The sequence below is a fragment of the Tiliqua scincoides genome, chromosome 5 (genome assembly GCF_035046505.1).
Source record: "Tiliqua scincoides isolate rTilSci1 chromosome 5, rTilSci1.hap2, whole genome shotgun sequence".
Lineage (NCBI taxonomy): Eukaryota > Metazoa > Chordata > Lepidosauria > Squamata > Scincidae > Tiliqua > Tiliqua scincoides.
The window spans coordinates 53034496-53056601 of record NC_089825.1 but is presented as its reverse complement, the minus strand read 5'-3'; the positions used below and the strand labels follow the sequence as shown (position 1 = coordinate 53056601).

At 42.1% G+C, this 22106-nt stretch overlaps 1 protein-coding gene across 1 annotated transcript in view; it reads right to left on the bottom strand.

Annotated features, from left to right (window-relative positions):
- The window catches only part of FBXL2 (F-box and leucine rich repeat protein 2), a 32671-nt gene extending 10777 nt beyond the window's left edge, over nt 1-21894 (bottom strand). The window contains exons 1-9 of the mRNA XM_066631145.1: nt 21820-21894; nt 16288-16349; nt 15024-15078; nt 8782-8856; nt 5190-5284; nt 3369-3437; nt 2319-2414; nt 1962-2088; nt 1727-1801 (exon numbers count right to left, since the gene is read on the bottom strand). Of these exons, the coding sequence (XP_066487242.1) occupies nt 1727-1801; nt 1962-2088; nt 2319-2414; nt 3369-3437; nt 5190-5284; nt 8782-8856; nt 15024-15078; nt 16288-16349; nt 21820-21825 (660 nt within the window). The 5' untranslated portion in view covers nt 21826-21894. The remainder of the gene's footprint in view (nt 1-1726; nt 1802-1961; nt 2089-2318; nt 2415-3368; nt 3438-5189; nt 5285-8781; nt 8857-15023; nt 15079-16287; nt 16350-21819) is intronic.
- Nucleotides 21895-22106: the final 212 nt, after the last annotated feature.

Sequence of the window (22106 nt, the reverse complement as noted above, 5' to 3'; positions counted from 1 at the left end):
CTGGCAAAGGCAGCATCTCACAAAGTGTAAGCAGACACAACCTTTGCCTACAGAGGCTAGGCAAGTCTGGGGAATCATGGGAACCCCTCCCCTCAGGAAGACTTGGAAAGTGACCTGCCTGCCTCAGAGGAGGAGCTACCCATTCGTAAGACTGACCATGCCATGGCACCATTGAAGAACCTACTGTGTCAGTGTGGTTTGATGGGGACCAAGCGCTAACCTGACAAGTCCAGCTGCTAAAGAAATTGGCTACAGTAATGTTACCAAGCAACAAAAAGTGGTTCAACACCCCTTTTGCATGACAAACAGCTACCATAACTTCTTTTAGTCTTCTCTAGGCTAAACAAACCAAGCTCTTTTAACCATTCTTCTTAGGACTTGGTTTCCAGATTCCTCATATCATAGTTACCTCTCTCTGAACACACTCCAGCTTATCAAACATAACAATAAAACAACTTTGTGTTGTCTTTAGCATCCCCCAACAGTCTCAACTCATTCTGTTCATTAGGGCAAAAAACCTATGCTGGCGTCTACCAGTGGGATGAGCCCGTGTGTTGTCACAAACAGACCGTAAGGCACATTGTGGCAGCAGAGGCTCATGACACTGGTGTAAAGGCCGACACTGGCCTGACAGCACCAGTTTAAGTTCCTCCAGAAAAGGTAAGGTCTCTGCAGGGCAGTGGAGGGGCAGAGGAAGTCAAGAACATCAGCAGAAGCCTCCAGAGTGGAAGGCCTGGATGTCGCTCTTAGTGCTATTCTATGGATGTTTTCATCAGCGCTAATGGATGTAGAATGAGTTGCTTGAGTGGTCTATTTGGGCAAAAACGGTTTTAGAATTTTTTTTACTCGAAGAACTTCTTACAAAGAACAGAAAGAATGTTTAAACATAACAGTAATCTACCCCCTTGTTTGTACTGTTCAATGCACTTTAGTATTAGTCTTTTAAAGTGAAGTGGTATACAAACAATTGCACCATGTAATACAGCATAGAACTGTATACCAGAAAAATGAATTCCACCATTTTTGGTTGGAAAGTGATTGACCTTGGCAATTCCAGTTGCATGGAATAGTAACACTTACTTCACTGTAATGCAACCAATTATCAGAGTATTTTTATTAAGGCCCTAAATGTTAGAGTACATAACATGACATGATCTCTGAACACATGGTTTGTAAAAACAAATAAATTATAACAATTTCAGGCCATATTAAAGAAAAACCATAAGCTACACTTGGATGCAAAATAGAAGATTTTATGTATACAGTGTATACAGCCAAACATAACAGGTTAGAGCTAAAGGGCTGTTTGCATGAAAGGAAGGCACCTTCATTCATGCAAGATGGGGTTCCAATTCCCCCCTTTAAAGATGCACCCCCCACACCATTATCCAGTGCTATTTTCCAAGGGTCTCCTAACCCTCAGATGCAGTGGGAAGGCAATATAAAGGTGAAAAGCCCTGTCCCATAAGTGAAACATTGTTCACAGCTCCTAGGTGCTGCTACCCAAACCTAATCCTATGCATATTGTATACACAAGTCTCACTGTATTCAAAAATGTGCCAATGTTTTTCACCCCTTATACTGCAGGCTCTATTATGCATTTCTAAGCAATATTTTCAGCATTGTTTCTCTCTTCCAAATCTGGTGAGTGGTCAAATGCCTCATTTCATATGTCACAAGTACCCAAGAACTCAATTTGAAAGGAGGTATTAAAAGAAGTACTTACCATACATGATTGCAAGTTTAAGATAACAAGTTCATGGCAGTAAGCCTCAATATGGTGAAGTGCTTCATCTACTAGCTGTATCAATGAACAGAAAATAAATTAACCAGAGATTTAGAAATACAGCTGCTACAAAAGTTCAATTTTACATTATTATTTTATAAAATTGTAGTTTTCCAAATATCACAAGATAAATTGATCCTTACAGATTCAACATTACATGTAAGCAGGCCTATACCTGAGTGCATCCTCTAAAAAACAGTGCCTTGAGTCCATTGCACCCTTTCACTAGTGCTTCAATGCCATCTTTTGTAATCTGATCACACCAAGAAAGGTTCAAGAGTTCCAGGTTTTGGCAGCCCTCACTGTAAGAACAAAACATAAAGTCAGAATATTTATTACAGTGGCAAATCCTAATTTAACTCTTTTGCAAAAAGCAGTAGAGATAACTGCCTTCTACAAAAATCCCTAAGGAAAGACTACATAAAGCCACAATAATTTATATAACAGTAGTAGCCACGTATTGTCAACATCAGTCAATATCAAGATATAAACGCAATGATTTCAACATATGTTGAGCATTATATGATTTTACCTTAAATTCTTCAAAGAGTTGTTTGTGATGGAAATACAAGATGTCAGATCCAGATATTTTAGCCTGGGGCAAAATTTGCTAAGGTTGTAACAAGTGCTGTAAAGAAAGTGGGACATTTAAAATGTCTTCAGCTCTAGACAGAAATTTGACTAAATGACAACCATTTGCAGAGTACTAGAAAAGTATAATGTAGATTTAAACAAACATGGATGTTTTGCAGTTTGATTTTTGTATCAACATTTCTACAATTTGTGGTGTTGGGGGTCCCTCTGCACCCCAAGACCCCCAACTTACCAGGGGAGGAGAGCCAGGGCGGAGAGCCAAAGGGCCAAACGGTGCAGAGGGACCCGGAGGCCACTTCCTCCGCAACGCCTGTCAGTCCCAAGGCTGACACAACAGGCAGAGGCAACCCAGCAACCCTGACCCCGCACCCCCGTGACAGGGGGGCCAGCGGATGCCAGGCCAACAGAGTGCCTGCAGCCGCAGAGCGGCCAGACGCACCCAGCAGGCCCGCACCTGAGAACGCGGGCCCACCCGATAGGCTGGGCCTCAGCACAAGAGAAACGGCGCCTCTCAATGACGCCGCTGAGGGGCAATGCAAGTTGCTGGGCCCAAGAGAAGGGGAGGGCCTGGGACCAATGGTCAGGTAGGATCTAGGGCTGGGCCCCTTTAACAGGGAGGCACTTTCAACCCTCTCAGCAGGAAGGGGAGGGGCCACGGAAGAGAGGTAGCCCCATAAAAGGCGAGAGGCCTGTGATGACAGACACAACAGAACTGGACGTGAGGCAGGAGACTGTGCAGCCAACAGCTCTTGTCCAGGACACACCAGCCAAGGCAGGGAGGAGGACCAGGGTGCCTTAACCCCCTTCCCTTGAACAAGTCTGAGGCCTCTCGCTAGGGTACCCTGACCACACACCTCTACCTATGGTTTTAATAGCTTCTTTGAAAAAATGGTTAAATATTTACATTTTATATTTTGGGTAATAAGATAAAAATGTATTCAGCTAACGATTTTTTAAAATGCAGTTACGACAAATACTATTCACTTACCTATCCGTAATTTTTGTACATCCATTAAGGTTTAAGTTTTCAATGTTTCTACAGTTCTGCGAAAATGTTCTGCAAACAGCAATAAAATCAACAGTTCAATTAGGTAGAAAAAGTTATTTAATAATACATTCTCCCCTCAGACATTCTAGTTAACATTTCAGAAAATATAAAAACATGGTTGACTATTTCTGAAGGAGATCACTTAGATTTGGATATAGTTTTACTCAGACTCTCAAAATCCATTTGTCAGTCTGCAGCTTATTAAGAAAGACCATGCCTATTTTTTTAAATTATGGTAAAATACATTAAGGAGTAAAGTTCCATTCTCTTGAATTTCCCAAAGCAATCAAATAAGTTGTGAATTACACTAAGTTGTACTGCTATGTAGAATATGTGTTAAAAGATTCCGGATCAAATTGGTCATAATACAAATTGCTTAATGTGGCTCAATAGTTTTGGAGAGAAGCTTTTTACCTTAAAAAAAAAAGTGGATAGAGGCACAAAAGTAAGCTTCCCCCACCTTTCAGATCACCCCACCTTGTGATCCTAATTCCCCCGCTACAGTTTTGATCCCTTTCATGGCCCTCCAGGACACTTTAAAAAACCCACTAGGCAGTATTACACATTACATCGGATTTAGCCTTTATAGCCAATCCCATTAAGATGAGAAATAAATGGGAGTAAGTGCATCTAACTCTACATAGGTTTGGTTTTCTTTAAGGATTTGATTCACAACCTGCTGCCACACAACTACAGAGGTGCTGTACCGATTATTGCCTGACCCACAGGTGTACATTTTGTGTATGTGCAACACTGGGCGGAAATGGCTTAAGCAATACTGCAATTGGGGGGAACAGTTTCAGCAGCCTGCAGCAGCAGTTACAAGCCTGCAATGCTATGTTCCATGACTGCTGAAGCTGTTCCAATCCATCATAAAGTCACCTGGCTGAAAACAGGGCAATATTAGTGTATTACCTTCCCTGGTAACCAGTCTGGGCTATGAGTACAGTGGAACTGATGACAAAACACAGCTGTGGTCTGAACCCACTGGTCACTGGAGAAAGGGAGCCTGCACTGCTGGCAAGAACTCCACGTAATGAGAAATGCGTTGCCCAGAATGTCCCTTTGACTGCGAGATGCAAGATGCACAGGCAGAAAGATTAGCTGAGGTGGAATAACTGCTTACAGAAACACTTATTAGCCTAGATCAGCAGTCTCTAAACCACATTCACAGACCGCTGTGTGCTGAAAAGGCCTTCCCTGTTGTGCACGATGCTTACCGTTCCGCCACACAGTGGTTTATCTTGCTACCCGATCTCTGCAGAAAGTTGTTCTGAGCAGCTGCTTCTGCCCCAAAAATAGGGTGCAGAGCTTGCTGGAGCAATGGGCAGTGAAAGCAGCTGCTCGGCACAATTTTCTGCAGAGATTGGCTGGCAAGATAAGATGCTTTGGTATAAACGGAAAGTGCTGCACACGCAGGAGAAGGCATTTTCCAGGTGCCGGACCCAACCTGCAGGCTGGGTTTTCGCACCTGCTGGCCTAGATAATTCTTATCAGAAATGGAAGGCTCTATTTTCCCAGCAACTGACCCGTACTGGGTTCAGAACAGAGCTAATGCTCCCGGTTCCACTGTACCCATGGTAAGGTAATGCAGCTGTGTGCTATGCTACAGACACACTGCCATCTCCAACTGTCCATCACAGTTATATTTCAATCATGCTGATGGTCTGACTGATAAAGAACTTGCTTTCACATGCATAATGTGTATTACACAACTCAAGGATATGCATCAATCTGCAAATGTTTTAGCCTATTACTTACTTCAAAGAAGAGTCTCCAACCCCAAGACAGCCTCGTAGACTTAGTTGCCTCAGGAACCCACCACATCTTTTGGAAATATTTTCTAACACCCGGCCCTTAAATAGATGAAACAAATATCAGCTTCATATCTAAATCAGATGCATTTCAAGATGAAGTCCCATGACAGGAAGCATTATGTCTAAAATGAACAAGAAAAAGAAAACTTTTTTGCTGAAGATTTCACTTGATTTACATTTAACTTTAACTTGATTAAATTACATGTTTGTAATGTTGTAATGTTCATGGCCAAACAAGCTTCAAGAATTCTAGAAAGAACCATAAGGGAATCTAGCAAAATGACAACTTTCAGCAAACAGATTTCTTAAAAAAAAAAAAAAAAAAAACTTGTGCAAGATTGCTTGATACCACAAATGCATGTAAACTCTAATACTGTGAGATGCTTACCTAAAGTATTGAATAATTCAGTGAACAGAAATCACAGCCACTTTCCTCTTCAGTACTCCATTCTAGATTTCTATAATTCTACAGTTTAGTTCCAGGATGTTAATGCTTTGCCAGCCTTACTGATTACAGCAAACTGTGAGTACTGGAATTACAATACTGCTGGACTGTGGCCATCAATTTGAGCTTTGTAATGTAAAGAAAATGATGTTAAACTATGCACTGTTTGAGGTCTAGCACGTATTTCATTTCCATGTGTGAATTTTAGTTTCAGTGTGCTTGTAATTTTATAATAATAATTTTTTATAAACCTGAATTTACACTGTCCCAGTTAAATGCTAAAGCAAACAGATTTGTCTCTTTACACTTTTCTGTATACCATAGTTTGTCTCCTGCTGTCTGGAAGACAAATAGTATTTCTTAAGCAAGAATTATGCAGCTGTTTTGTGACTTGGATAGGAAAACATGCTCTTTTTTCCATATCACCTACAAATAAATGTTTATATATCAACACAAAAAAAGCTTATTACAGTATGACTAAAATGTTTTGTGCTTCATGGGCTAGATAGGGTTACAGAAGAACCACACAGATGTCCTATTCCCTGGTTTTATGTGCTGGGGAAAGTGGAGAAACAAGATTGTTGAGTCCTATATGGAACTTTCCCCAAATGGGGATTGTATCCACATATGGAAGGTACATATGGAAGGTACATACCTCCACAATAAATTTCCTGTCAGAAAACCTGGTGAAGGTACTACAAGTATACAAGAAGTTTTTTACTACAGTAGTCAAGTCGTCATTTTGATACAATATACTCCAGTACAATATACTGAACTTCTGAACTTCCAGAGTTCTTGTTAATGTCAGTAAGCATTAACACTACCCTGGATAAAAATTTTCTTCCTGTTCAATTTGCACAGTATATGTTACTGGGTATATACTGCATTAATGTGTTAATTGTCATATCCATCATAACAATGTTAAATGTAAAAATGTCATATAATAAGGAATCTTACCCTTAACAACAAGTTGAAACTTAGCACTATGCATGAGATATCACCATAAGGCATGCTTGAAAGTCACAATGAGCAAAAGACAGTGCATACAGGGAATACGCACTGTGTGTACCTTAAAAATAATCCGATCAGATGGTTCTGGATATTGCAGAAGTGCTATGGAGTTCTTTCCGCCCATACTGGAAGTCTGATTTCAGGGTATGCTCCTTCATGTGTGAGCAGTGTTCCCATGTAGCAAACTATCTCCAAGAGAACACTATTTATCTTCCCTCAACCAGCACAAGCAGGCACCAAAACAGTCCAAGGAACAGGAAGTCTATGCTCACTCTCCATAGCCCCAACTAACGCTTCCTCATTGCTACACAAAATCTAGGATTCATGTAACTCGAAGGCAGTGGGGTACCACAGGACACAGGCACTGTAAGGGACTCACCCTGTATGCAACAGGAGAAACAGCAGTCACAGTGGTTTTGCTTCCTTCAGCAGGGCTCACAATTAAAATTCTGTTGAGTTGGAGGTGGATTTAGAATATTTTACATTAAGCTCAAAGGAGAAAGGGATGACTACAGCTGCTACTTCCCATCTCCATCAATCTGTAAGCTCACTGTCTTATTAGAAAATGGAGAGAGGAGAGACAAGCTGAACATGAAACATGCAGCAGCTTTTCCTCCAACAAGACTCCATACTGACAGTCTGTATACTTCACCCCTGACGTAGGAAAAATATAAATTTACTGAACAATGCAGGGGGGGGTCCTCAGCCGTTCTTCCTCCTCTGGTTGGGCTCCATGTTCAGGGTGACCAGATGTCAACCACAAAGGAGGACAAGGCACCCCAAAATGTAGGACAGCCAAGAAAAATGTAGGATAGGACTAAATAAAAGCTAAAAACACTTATATATTGATTTCATGTGGTTACACTGTATTATTTATTAAATTTAAAATTATATTACATATAATTTATTAATTACAAGAATACTGCAGGAGCCCACTCACAGGGAAAAAGAGGACATTTAAGGAGGACACACTTTTCCAGGACACAAGGCTAAAAAAAAAAAAAAAAAAGAGTACATGTCCTGGAAAAAGAAGATGTCTAGTCACCCTGTTCATGTTAAAATTCCAAATGCCATGAAGAAAGAGGAAGGAGCACTGAGAATTTTCCCCTCCCATCACCCAGTAAGTTATGGAGCTCCTTACCAGGGATAGTGAGAGGAGAAAGGAGCCAAATCCACAGTGTGGAAGAGATGAAGGAGAATTCTCCTTCATGTCACTGATGAGCCAAATAGATATGGGGCCTTCAGAAGTCCGTCAAGTGGGCCAGGGCCTGACCTGACCAATCTCTGAGTTCAGTCCAGTTTGACTGCAAAAGCGAAGAGTTGGGTGGGACTATGTGAGTCACATTCATGGCTTCTAGCCCTTGTAATAGTTCATTACATTGTCTGCCTATGTATGGGGAGAACCTCTAGGGATCGCTCTGCACAGGTGAAGAAAGATCACAGCACACAGGTCAACAAAAACCTGTACAGTGGGCCCACCTTATCCACGGGTTAGGCACCTGCAGATTTGACTCAACGCAGCTGCTGAACCCATGTCTGGAGTGCCTCAAAGACCTCCACAAGGCACTTCTCAGTGAAAAGGTCCTTAAGGCCCTCCCCACAGATTTGATTATCCATGGAAACTGGAATCCGTGGGGAGAAGATATCCGAGAATGGAACCCCCACTGATACCAAGGGCCTACTATAATTTGGTTAAAACTCAGGTTAAGTACAATAATAATAATTTAATTTCCATCCATTAGCTGCAACAATCCTTTTGTGTATACTGGATAAGGACACTTTGCTTACCTTTTTACTATAGTTCTTTGAGAGGTCAGCTGTGCAGTCACATGTAGTGAAGCTCTGCACATTGGAAGCTTCCAGAACTTTGTTAAATATTCTGCTCCTGCTCTCAAATGGGGGAAGCCCTGTGCACACCATGTTTCAATCCAATATAAATTTACTCAGATGCAACTCACAATGTTTTCAATGATACTGACTCCCAGGAAAGTATGCATAAGATTGCTGCTTTAGTTCCACATTGTATGCATATAGTGAGAATATAATGTGCATGATAGCAAGAAACTACAATATTACTAACCTCTACATCTGTTTGAAAGTTGAAAAGGTCTATTCTTTGCCAATTACTTCCATCCAGGGCCAAGACATTCCAGGACTAAAATACACAAAGTACATAAATGTATGCATTATACTTCACCTGTGTTGCAATCTTGTACACAGTTATCTGGGAGTAAGACACACTGAAAACAGCAGACTTTGCTTCCAAGTAAACATGCATAGGGGTGCACTGTAAATATCTTGCAAGACAATCACTTTGTTGCAAGACATGCTTTGAATGTCGTCCTCTCAAAGATATGATAAAAGTATTAAAAATTCAAAATACAGTTTGTTTCATGCTAAAAATGATCATAGACCACGAAAAAGCCTACTAATAATTGATTTGGATGATTTATGTTTTACTATTTTAAAGTCCTGTTGAGAGATTGTACTTTGGGACAGAGGAATCAGGTTTGTTTTGCATTGTCCACTATGACGACAGGGGACAGTGGGGAACAATATCAATGATGCGCACCCAGGAAGCAGGAAAGGGAGAAGCACGGAGACATTCTAGGAAAGGAGAACTTTGTGTGGGGAAATGGAAGTTGGAATGTTGGGAAAGAGCAGTTTAAAAAGGCAGTTGGAGAAGAATGTGGGGAGAGAGACAGCAGCTCTGAGGGGAAAATGGCTGAGCAGATGCTTGGGAAGGGCTGAGGTACATCAGAAGCATTCCCTGAAGACCATCTGGAAAGCCCCACCGAGCACCAAACCTCCTGAAGAATATACATTAATACTTCACTGTTTAAAAGTTTATAGTAAAATTCTTTAGAAGAAATCCTGCTGTGTCAGTGTGATTTGATCGGGACCAAGCACTGACTTGACAAGTCCAGTTGCTAAAGAAATTGGCCAAGGTAACATTAGCCAAGGTGACAAGTGACAAAAAGGAGTCCCACACTACTTTCGCATGACATGGTGGCAGTGTCCAGATTGTGTGGTGGTGCTTTTTCCTCAACAGCTTCATGGGCACAGTTGGTGCTGACGTCTGGTGCACAGTATAATTACTGAGGACTACAGTAGTGGATATTGAGGCTCCTGGACTGTTGGATATGCTGGCTGAGGATGCAGTAGCAACATCTGAAGATGAAAGAAATGGAGAAGAAAGTGCTCTGGGAGGTACGAACAGAGTTACCACATTAACTTTTTATCAGGAAATTAAGTGTTGTTATTGGGAGACTATGGAAAGATGGTGGAGGTAGTTTGAAGCAAAGAAAAAGGAACAGAAGTTATTAGAGATGAAGGCTCTGATGAATATTCAAAGTGCAAAAGAGGGCAGGGAACAAGGAATAAAGCAACAACCAGTGGTGCAACAGAAGCAGCCATGAGTATACATCCACATGGAAAAGTTATGGATGCAGGACGGGACAGACAAAAGGTGAGGACAAGAAGGAAGTGTAGACATTGGACAATTTATTCAGGGGAGAGAGTAGACTTGTTGCAACAAGAGATGCAAGAGCTTAGTAAACAGGTGAAGTCTCTGAAGAATGGGAATCTGAGCAGGTAGAAGATGATTGGAATAAGATCAGGAAAGAGGAGAGAGTGGAGTGCCTTCTACAGCAAATGCAAGTAATACAGCAATGAATTGATGAGTTGGAGAGAGAGAAGAAAGGTGAAACTGATGCAGGTAGAGAAACAAGAGTACAGAGAAAACCCCAAAGTTCCAAGAGGAAGCAAGATTGCTTAGAACTTGAGAACAGACAGAGTTTTACTGGTTTACAAAGAATTCCAGATGAGGAATGTGGATTTAGAAATGTACCCTGCTATTACAGAAGAAGTAGAGTGGACTGGGGATGTTTACATCTTTAGAAGAGGTTTACCCAAGGAACTAGAGGAGAGAATCTGAGCAGCCACGGATTGATGATTTTGGAAGGCTAACTAGGACAGCAGTAAGCTAAGCCTGTCCCACACGTAAGGATGGGATAGAGTAGAGCAAAAGGCAATGTGGGAAGAAGATAGATGATGGATGAGAACTCTACTCCCCAAGTTGGAGCTAAGTATCTTAGAAAGGAAAATGGGAGTGGATTAACTCTCCCAAAGAATGTGAACGATGTATGTCAGCCTTTTCGAACAGTAGTAAGAGAAACAGAATTAATTTCCCCAGAACAATCTCACTGGAAGCAAAGGTAACAAGTGGTAGACACAGCAGGTCAGCTGCAGGCAAGATGAAAATAATCAGAACTGGAGACAGTGAAAAAGCTCCATGCCAGGAAGTTGGCAGAGGATGCATAAGCCTAGTGGAGAATACACCCAATAGTGGCAAATGGGTAGAGTACCTATGGAAAAGAAGGCAGGTATGCCAAGATGCAACCAGAATGTGATTATAAGAACTTTTCCAGAAATAGAACTGTTGCTTCTAAGACAAGTTGTGGCCCAGGAAAAAGTGGGTGACGTTGGAAAGGTTTCCAAGAAAAGGTTAAAACGGACACTGTGTTGCTAGGTACTGAAGAGAAAGAGAATATGAAGGAGGCTGCAGTTGTTGGGCCGTTAGCACTCTCTTCTAATTCTGCTAGGCACAAAAGTACCCCTGAAGTGCTAAGGGAGTCAAAGGAAGCAAAGAAGCTTACCCCAGCTCCTTATTTGCCTCTTGAAAAGCAGGTTGGGTAAGAAGATCAATTTTGGAATGTAAATGATTTGTCTGGACTTTTCTTAGCACAATCTGAAGTAAAGAGCTCCCCAGAAGAATTATTTCCCGATGTGGATAAATTGTCAGATTTTCTTTTATAGGAAACTGAAGTTAAAAAACTTTTTAAATAAATTGTTTCCGTATGGTTAGGAAAGAACTGATCTTTATGCAAAGCAAGGTAGAAGAAGTCAGTTTACTTTGAAAGGAGAGAGAGATGAGTGGATTTTTTAAAAAAGAACTGAAATCCCTAGAACAATTAATCAAGGACAAGAGATGGTAGATTTCTGCTATACATGATGATTTGGAAGACACAGAGGTTTATAGAGAAAAGAATCTGCAACAGTACAGTAAATTGGAGCAGGATCTTAAAGAAGGGAAGGCTCAGAATGGAGAACTGGACAGAAAATATTATGAATTTTAAAAAAAGGTAAAATGCTCAGAATATACAAAGCTACCCTGCTGGCTTTCAAACGAGTGTCAATGGACTTCAGTGAGATGTCATTAAATTTAAAGTAACATCAAGAAGTTACGAAAGGTGAAGCAGTGGCTCTTAAAAGATCTTTTGCCTGGGCAGTTTTTTTTGTTCCTAAACTTCCTTTACAGCTATGAAGAATGTGCGACCAGATCAAGAAAGAAACATCTGAATGTTGTGGTTTCTTGAAAGATAGAAACCTTCTTTCAAATTGTAAAAATCCCTACGGGGATTTAAATTGCCTGCCTATGTAAACCGCCTTGAATAAAGTCTAAGGAGAAATCTGAGGACCAAGAAAGGCGGTATAGAAATACCTGTATTATTATTATTAAGTTTTCTGTGTACATTTTGGCTTTGGTTCCAGCAAATGTGTCCCCTGGGAGCTGTGTGTTTATTGGTGTTCTTACTCCAATTAAATTACAAGTTTTGCAGAGATCTTTTAGCTGCAGTGATTCCAATTTGATGGAAGACATCTGAAATGATAACTTTATTGATTGTGGAATATTGAAAAGAGAAGGCTTGTACAACAAACTTTCTGTAACTTTAGAAATTTGCTGTACCATCCTAAGGAAAATGTTTGTTGAAATTTTTATTTCTTTTTGGGAAATCTGTGTGGTCTATGTAGGAATCTATGAAGGGAATAAAAGAGATCATTAAGAGTTGGGAGGTGGTGAGGAAGCATACTATGAATTTTATAGGATGGGTTAAGATTGCTTCTGTTGCCATGGGAAAGTTTGTATCTCCGGTTGCAAGTGAAATGTCTCCTTATTGTACCCTGATACGGATTTAAGATCAATGTATGATCCTAGATAAGAGAATAGATTTCTCAAGATCTTTTGTAGGGTTCTAAGTGGTTTTGCTATATTTTTGATTTAGGGACAACTGTAAGATTTTGATGCAAGTCAGATTGTGAGCTTGGGGTACTAGTCAATCTAGGTATGAGATATCTTATTCACATAGCTATTTTAGAGGTGCTGGGTTTTATGATATTAAAGTTAATTAGTTTTAGATATAAGTAACTTGGGCAAAAAGGTTGTTGGTATACAACAAACCTTTTTGAGCAAAGAGTGGTGTGTTGAGAGAGTGCATTTTGGGGTGGAGGAATCGGGTTTGTTCTGCATTGTTCACACTGACAATGGGGGACAGTGGGAAACAACATCAATATTGCAAACCCAGGAAGCAGGAAAGGGATGAGAGAAGCAGGGAAACATTCTAGGAAAGGAGAACTTTGTGTGGGGAAATGGAAGTTGGAATGTTGGGAAAGAGCAGTTTAAAAAGGCAGTTGGAGAAGAATGTGGGGAGAGAGACAGCAGCTCTGAGGGGAAAATGGCTGAGCAGATGCTTGGGAAGGGCTGAGGTACATCAGAAGCATTCCCTGAAGACCATCTGGAAAGCCCCACCGAGCACCAAACCTCCTGAAGAATATACATTAATACTTCACTGTTTAAAAGTTTACAGTAAAATTCTTTAGACAAAATTTATCAGCGTGGTTTGATGGGGACCAAGACCAAGTATCGTTGCTAAAGAATTGGCCATAATAATGTTACCAAGTGACAAAAGTGACCAAGTTCAGCACCTCTTTCACATGACAGGCCCACATTCTTTTGAGGGGGTGATGTGGGAGGGATGCAAGAAAATTGCCTACATACATTTATAGTAGGAAGAATTTATTCCTAATGTTCTAAAACTAGTTTTTGTGCTCTAGTAGCTAAGAGTTTGAATTGTAAACCAGGAAGATCCTAGTTCAAATCTCACCTCGGTTATTAATTCACTAAGAAGCCTTGTGCAAGACATTAGTCTCTTGGGCTCAAACTTGCCCCACCTTACGAATGGGACAAATGAAACTAATTTAGCATGCAGACTGAAATTTTAGAAACATGGTTCATAAATTTGACATGTATTTATTCGGATGAGAAGACCATGGTTGTGTCAAAGAATTAGAATCATGTTGCTAAAAAAGTAGAGGTTTCTAGCAGAGATGGGATACTGTGATTAGGCTGAGTTTGCTTTAGGAACACAGCAGTAAAATGGAACTCTAAGCACCTGGAGGGTACTGGCTTTTTAACTGCTGTTTCTGGCTTGCTATCTAGCAACGTGTCCTATCTAGGCATGTTTTCCCTGATGAAGTTCTGAAAAAACAGAACAAAACATTGAACTTCTTTAACATCATGGATTATAATTTTTTAACACAACCATGGTCTTCTCACCCAAATAAATATATGTCAAATCATTGGATTATTGCTGGTCATGAAAACCTACAAACATATATAATGGTTCACAAACATTTTTAAATATATGGAGTTTACGTTGAAATAAATTTTATTTATGTAAAACACCGTGGAATTTTAAGTATAAAATGCCCATCAGCGCAAGCATAACAAAACCTTTTGAAGAGTATTATATAAGATGTACCCCTTTTAGTAGACATGAGTGTCAGTGACATCTATCTTCAAAAAAATAATACCTGCAAATACACTGTACTTTAGAACAGCAGTTCTCAAACTTTCCAGGGTTGTGACCCCATCTTGTCCTTAGGAGGTGGCATCGTGATCCACCTCCAGCAGCCGCCCCAGTCGTCCAGGTCGGCCTCCAGTGTCTTCCGCAAGCCTAGTAATTGCTCTGGCAGGGACTTTTGAGTCACTTCAGGTTGAGTTTGAGAAACCAGAAGTCACTGCCAGAGCCATTTCTTAGGCCTGCCGAGGCTTCTGGAGGCTGTCCTGGGCTGGAATGAAATTGGGGCAACTGCCATAGGTGCTTCAGAACATGTAGTGGCCTCTGGTTATGTCCGTTTGGCTCCAATTTGGAGGCAGACACATGCAAGAGTGAGTGGTTGGGCTCAGCTGGTAACCCACCTCAGCACTGGGTTGTGACCCACCCAGTGGGTTGCCACCCACAGTTTGAGAAACGCTGATTTATATATCTGAAAAAGGAGACTGAGGGCACAATCCTAACCAGGTCTACTCAGTAGTAAGTCCTATTTTGTTCAATGGGGCTTACTCTCAGGAAAGTGTGGTTAGGATTGCAACCTGAAACTATAACAATTCAATCCAAAGAGAATTAAAGCAAGTGAAAATACACTTACATTGGCAATTTTTTATTCACAGAACATTAGGAAGCAAACACTTAGCTGTACCTTAGAAACTTGTGCACATCGACACAAAGTAATTATGTCCAAGAAGGAAAATATTCTATGAAAAAGAGGAAATGGAAAAAAGCATGTTTATCAGTAATCCAGTAAGCTTGTTCAATCAAGTGAAGAACATGTGAATTGTTATATGCTAGCCTAGACTAAGGCTCAGCATTCACTCTGACAGCAACCAGAAAAATGCTTCTAAGACACTGTTAACAGATACAGCTAGGAGAACACAGGATCTTGTTAAACAAGTCAGAATGTTCTTGCCCATATGTTTTTCTATGCAATTTAAAGCAATATCAAGGGCGCTGCTGCAAAAAATATACTGTGGGTAAGACACACTGTGAAAGTTCATCAGGAAAGGAATTTGGGGGTCAAGAGTTGGAACAGAGCAATATATTTTAATTGCCATTACTACATAGCAAAGCAAGCACAAAAATAGCTTGCTTGTTCTAGCAGCAGAAACATATAGTGAGAGGTTAGATTTCTCACTAGAAAGAGTCTGGATGGCAAAGGAAGCATGGGATCCTACAGTAAGCATCATGATCACAGGTAAGAGAACCCCAAACATTAAGTCTGCACTAGCTCTTGGAATTTTATGAGCTGAAGTCAGTTTTGCTAGTACCTATTCGCTGAGGGCCAAAACAGTCATGACACAGAAGAATTCAGACTGGAAGAATAGTATAGTAAGAGAAAGGGTTAAACTCTGGTCCCCTTTGAAGGTCTTAAGGAGCCAAAAATGGCAGATATCCTTATCTGCAATTTTCTGTATCCGTGGGGGGGTGGGGGCAGTTCTCATATACACACTTGGTCTCCAAGAATTGTTTTCCATTACCATTCCTTGGAAGACACAGTATATCTACTGAAGCTTCTAAGGGCCCAATCCTGTCCAGCGTCAATTCAGCTGCAATGCAGCCCCATGGTAAGAGACAAACATTCCCTTACTTTGAAGAGGCCTCTGTGACTCCCCCCACCCCACAGGATGTAAATCACACCCTGTTGACACAGCTGCATCAGCATTGGTAAGTTGGATAAGATTGGGCCCTAAAACCGAAAACATATCATCAATACAAAATCTTTCTAACTTCAGTGATAATGCACTTTAAACTATCTGCAAACTACATAACAATACATTTGCCATCAAATGCAATTAAACCTAGTTTATAATTACTATTCCAAATCTCAGACATAAAAACAACAAAGTTTCTTCTATGAGCAATAATTAAATTAGAATAATAAATAAGTACAGTAATTTAAAAATTACCTTAAAAGAAGTTCTTTGGGTAACTTTTTATTAACAAGAGCGTCATCATCATTGAACAGTGTCTAAAAAAACCAAAAACATAATTTGAAACAACTCATTTAGACATGCAACATATTGACTAAAGCAGTGGTTCCCAAACAGTGGTCAGGACCCACCAGTGGGTTGCAAGTTGATTTTCCGTAGGTCACGAAAAGTTCCTGAAATTTTTTTTTTAAAGCAACCTTTGAAAGCACCCCCAGTTTGCTGAAGAAAACTGCAGAAGTGGGCAATCCAGATGGAGGCCTCACTCATGGTTCGAATGCTAACCTGTGCTGTGAGGTAATCGTCATACTTCCAAATTAAAATGTCACATTCTTTGCTTTTCTTCAGTACAGGGGAGCCCCCGTTTCTGCAGTTTCGGGTATCTGCTGATTGCAGGGCCCTCCACACATCCCCTCCAGAGGCGATGGGAACTGGGCTCCCCTCACCCTCCAGAGGCTTCTGAGGCCCGCAGAGCTGCTGTGGGCCTCAAAATGGCCAAAATTTCAACTGAAAACCAGAAGTGACTTTTTAATGCTTTATAAGGCATTAGCAGGCCCGGGGAAACCCTCCAGTCACACACAGCCTCTGCAGGCCTCAAAAGATGCTGCGGAGATGAGGGGAGCCCTGTTCCCCTCGCCTCCAGAGGGTGGGGTTATCTGTGGTTTCACAAGGGTGGGGGTTCCGGAACTGAACCCCCATGGATACTGGGGCTACAGAATTCTCTATTCTGCAGCACATTCTATGTATTAAGATCTTCACCAGTTACAATACTTAAGCATTGTGCTTTAGTTAAGTCCCATAGGAAAACAAGATTCTGTTTTTTGCTTTTAATTAACAGCAAAAGTCTTGTGGCTCCTTAAAGACTTGACACACTTATTGTAGCATTAACTTTTGTTACACTGGCAACTCTTTTCCATACAAAACCAGTTAAATTTTTTCTTGCTATCATTTACTCTGCTCAAGTTGTAACTAGAATTCCTGAAATGCTGAAGCACTGACATGCAACATCCTTTTAAACATAAACCAACCACGTTTTTAATTTTCCTGCAAGCCATCGTGTTATTATATCCAGTTCCTCTAAGGGTGAGAAGGCGAAATCTTGTCTCAGAAGCTTTTGTCAGTTCTTTGATTGTGAAATTAATACAGCTCCAAGAAGTAGAATGTAGCAGAAATGCCTTTACTTTCTACAAACTGACTTTTAAAGTGTCTGGGAATATAGCATAATATGTCTATTTTTACATGTTGTAGTAACTGCAATGAAAACGATATTAAAGTTATCTTCAGTGCTCATTTGATCTGGGGAAAAAATGCTTGTAGATAGAAGCATTGTTGGAAGAAATGTATGAGTCGAGGAGATGATAAAACAAATCCTGCAGAACCTGAAAGACAAACACATTTCTTGTGTTTCTTCTTCTGGCATAGAAGATTGCTGTTTCTAAAAGGCATCATTTAGCATACTTTACTTCAGGGTAAGGGTATTTAGAAACAGATAACATTTCCAGAATGTGTGTCTGGGGACTTTCACAGAACGCAGACACTGTTGGACTTTTGGTTTAAAGCTTGATTCAATGTTTGCTTGTCCCAGAATCTTGTTCATGCAGTCAGTTACTCCTTGGATATAAGGTAGAACAGCCTTCATCCTGTGACCCCTTTGTTCTTCCACCTGGAGAATACAACCCTTTCTGGGAACCAAAGGACTATTAATCATTCCCCTTTTGTTCTAATACCATTTTAACATGGTCCAGTTCTTGATGCAGATATTGAGGCTCTGAGATTCTTTTAGCCCTTTTGTATTAGTAAGTCCCCCTTTTTTTGCTTGGGATGATGGTTGGAAGTAAAATGTAAATAGCAGTCCAGATGTGTGGGTTTCCTAAAGGCCCTATGAGCCAGGATTACATCTTTGTTCCTAATTACTAGTACATTGAGGAAGGGAAGCTCCTTCTCCATTTCTAGTTCCACTGTGAATTCAATAGACCAGTGAATACTATTAAGTATTCACAAGGACACTGAAGCAGGTTTTAAACCAACTAGAAAAGTCGAGCAGGTTCTGCATTCTGTGAAAGACCCCAGAAAATCATGGGAGACACCAAGTGCCTATAGGATCCTGTACAAGTGTGGCAAGGTTATATTGGCACCAATAAGAGGTTAGCCAGCACTAGAATCAATGGTATGTCAAAATCTAATACCTTGTCAGTATGTTGTGAGATAAAAAAGGTTGAAAACCACTGCTCTGTTGGGACTTGTTAAGGTTATGTTTTGAATGGGATAGTTGGTGTAAGATCCCTGCTTTGTACCAATGTGAGCAGGTTGCAAGAAAACCAGCAAATACAGCAGAGTACTTTCAGCAGATGTATTTGAGCAAGGGATATCACAAGTAGAGTAGTCAGTTAGCAGTCCAAGAGTCAGCACGAAGAGCAGTCAATCCAAGTATAACAAATCCAAATCAGTTTCCAACAATACACAGTCAAAGGTTCAGTCCATAAGTCAGTAATAACATATACATACAGTATCCAGCCTCCTCAGTCACTGGCAGCAGTTCCACAGTTATCTCCATCAACTCCCCTACTGCTGCACTGGAAGCTCCAGCAGACTAACCTTATGTAGTCAGCTTAGCCAATCAGTGGTGGCTTGGTCACACCCAGGGTGTGTCAGTCCCAGGTGCCTGCTGATTCTGCTGACTCAGCAATCTACACCTGCTCCCTGAACCAACTTGTAAGCTGTGGTTCTGCTTCCCTCAGAACACAAAGCTAACAGGACTCACCTAGCTTTACAAGACTAAAGGTGCAATCCTAACTGCACCCTAGGCTGGCACAAGTCCTTTGCGCCAGCCTAGGAGGGTAACAAACATGCCATAAAGTACATTTGTGCCTCCTCAAGAGTCAGCTGGGCTGGCGCAGGGACACACACCGGCCCACAGAGGCTGCATTTAGCCTCCACACCAACTTGGGGAAGGAGGGTTGAGTCAACAAAGTTTGGAGGACGCAGGGGTCTGGGGAGGAGGCAGGAGGGAGGCATTCCAGGGCAGGGGGAGGGCAGTCCTGGGGCAGGTGGGCAGGGAGCTGGAGTCTGGGCTGGGACCCAGCTGTTATGCCAGATCCCAACCCCGTTCCCCGAGCAGCGCAGAGTAACTTAAAGCCACTCTGTTCTCCTTGAACTTGTGCCACCTCCAGAGGTGGCACAAGTAAAAAGAGACCCATTGGGGCTGCAGTGGCTTACCCGGGAGTAAGATGAATGGTTTCGCCTTGCCTCTGGCTGAGCCACTGTGGACCCCAATCTTGCGCTGGATACAGCACAGGCCTCCTGGCCTGCCTGTTCCAGCTCAAGATAGAATTGTGCTGCACAAAAATAAAAGTTTCACTTTACCAGCCACTTAAGCCTCTGTTTTTATCCTTTCTACTGTGGGGATGGCACCTTCTGGAGCGTTTGTTGAGCCCCACTTTCATTAGATTGGGACCATTCTAATAACCTTGCATTCCCATACACTTGACCTTGAATAAGCGCTGAGGCCAGCAGTTCCCAAACTCTCCAGAAGTTTGGAAGCTGCTGTAAGTCTTTTCAGGGAGGAGGGAATGCAGCAACATAATTGGGATGATTGCGTTGCTGCCAGGGCTTTCAGGGGCATTTTAATACTTAACTGAGTTCACATTGCTCTCTGGGGGGTGCAGGGAGACCCGCAGATGTGCCTGCACGGTTCCTAAAGTCTCATAAAATCTAAAAACAAAGATCTCAGCCCACTTCCTCTTTCATTATCATAAAAGTACAGAAGTACAGTCTCTTCAGATGGAATGAGGCCATTTATACATTCCAATATTAATGCAAGAAGTGTTCATTATATGTAAAAATATATGAACTTAGTGCACAAATGAAATTAAATACTGCTATGCAGTACACCTGAATGCTTCTATGAAACTAAATAACAATGGAAACTTTTGTACTTTGTCAAACACCAAGTCCTAGGTCTCATAGCAGACAGAACATCATGAGTGTCAAATGCTAGCAGCTACACAAATTAGAACTATTTTCACAATAGTGAAACACTGGCAACGTTTACATTGGTGGTGCTCTCCCATATTTATTAAATCATATGCAATATCTACATGGTGTTCAGCATGGTTGGTTTATTCTGTCATCTAACCTGCATTAAAGCCATTTCTGCCCAACGTTGCATATATGAAACAGGGACAAAATGTGTACACCAGTGGACCGGGCAACATACACACATGTCCACAACCTATGTAACACAGGCACACATATATTAAACACCATAGTTGCTAAGTGCCTTTGCTACCACTTCTGATCTTTCTCATATGAACCTGATCAACATCAAGGCACAATCGGAGTGGTAATTTAAACCATGACTGTTGATTAGAGAGAGAGAAAGATCATCCTGTTAGTTTGTATTCTGGTGCCTCAGTTAAAGAGCAGCAGAGAAAAGGAGGGCAGTTCACCTCCTCTACCACCTATGACTCTAGTTTTGCTTTGCTTCTCCCCAGACAACAGGGGCAGGCGCTGCCTGCATCCAGCTCGTCCCTCAATCCCATTCACATGTGCAAGCCACAATGCCATTTACCTCACATTTTGCCTTCCACTTTAGCTCCAGCTCCCCTTTTGTCCACGAAAACATGATTTCCTTCCAAATTATCACACACATTCTACCCATCACCTCATCCTTCCATTTTGGAGTGTGCCCTCCAAGCCTGCACATACATCCCCCTTCTCCTGCTTTTGCCCCACAGAGGGCACACCCAGTTTTCTGTCCCCATGCACCCAAACCACCTCCATCATATTCCATTCTTGCGCATAAGTTTAGGTGGTAGTAGTAATAATAATAGCTTAGGTTATTGCTCATTACTCTCCTTGTCATGTATGTATTATATACGCCAATAAAAGATTCTGATGGTGATGACCATGACCCCTTCTTCAGTGACATGCTCCCAACCCCTGACCCTCCACCCCCAAAGCCTTCATCACTGCATTGCACCACGCCCAGTCAGGCTGCAATCCTACCCACACTTTCCTGGGAGTAACCACCATTGACTCTAATGAGACTTACTTCTGAGTAGACATGGCTAGGATCGGGCTCGCAGGCTACAATCCTGTCCACTTTCCTGGGAGTAAGCCCCATTGACTCTAATGGGACTTACTACTGAGTAGACATGGCTAGGATCGGGCTCGCAGGCTACAATCCTGTCCACTTTCCTGGGAGTAAGCCTCATTGACTCTAATGGGACTTACTTCTGAGTAGACAGGCCTAGGATCGGGCTCTCAGTCTTCTGCATCCTCGCGTCCATCCCCATCAGCACTGAACCCAGGCAGCGCAGGAACCCCACCCTGACAGCCCTCGCCAGGCTCGTCCGCATGTGTCCGTCTGCTCTGCACCAGACCAGCGAGAAATGGGGCTTCCTCCTCTCAGTGGCTCCATCTCGCTGTCACATACGGAGCCCCCCCCCATCCCGCCTCCGTCTGAGGACACACCTGACGGCCCCACTGCGGCCGCTGGGAAAGACTCACCATCATCAGTGGCAACAGCAACCCCGCCAGCCGCCGGTTGTCCCGGTGACGAAGGAGCCACTTGAAAAGGCCGAGCGACCCACCAGCCAGCCAGGTGCGGGAACTGCGCTCGCGCGCCACCCTCCGAGCGAAGTGGGGAGAGGGCGAGAGGCGGGGTGGGCGGCGCCAGCCTGGGCACGTGACAAAACCCTGTGGCTTAGCAGCCCACGGCAGGGCGGGTGCGCGTGAGTGTAACGGTCGCGAGCGGCTTCTGAGGGGACGGGGCCTCTGGGACTGCGGTTCTTGTG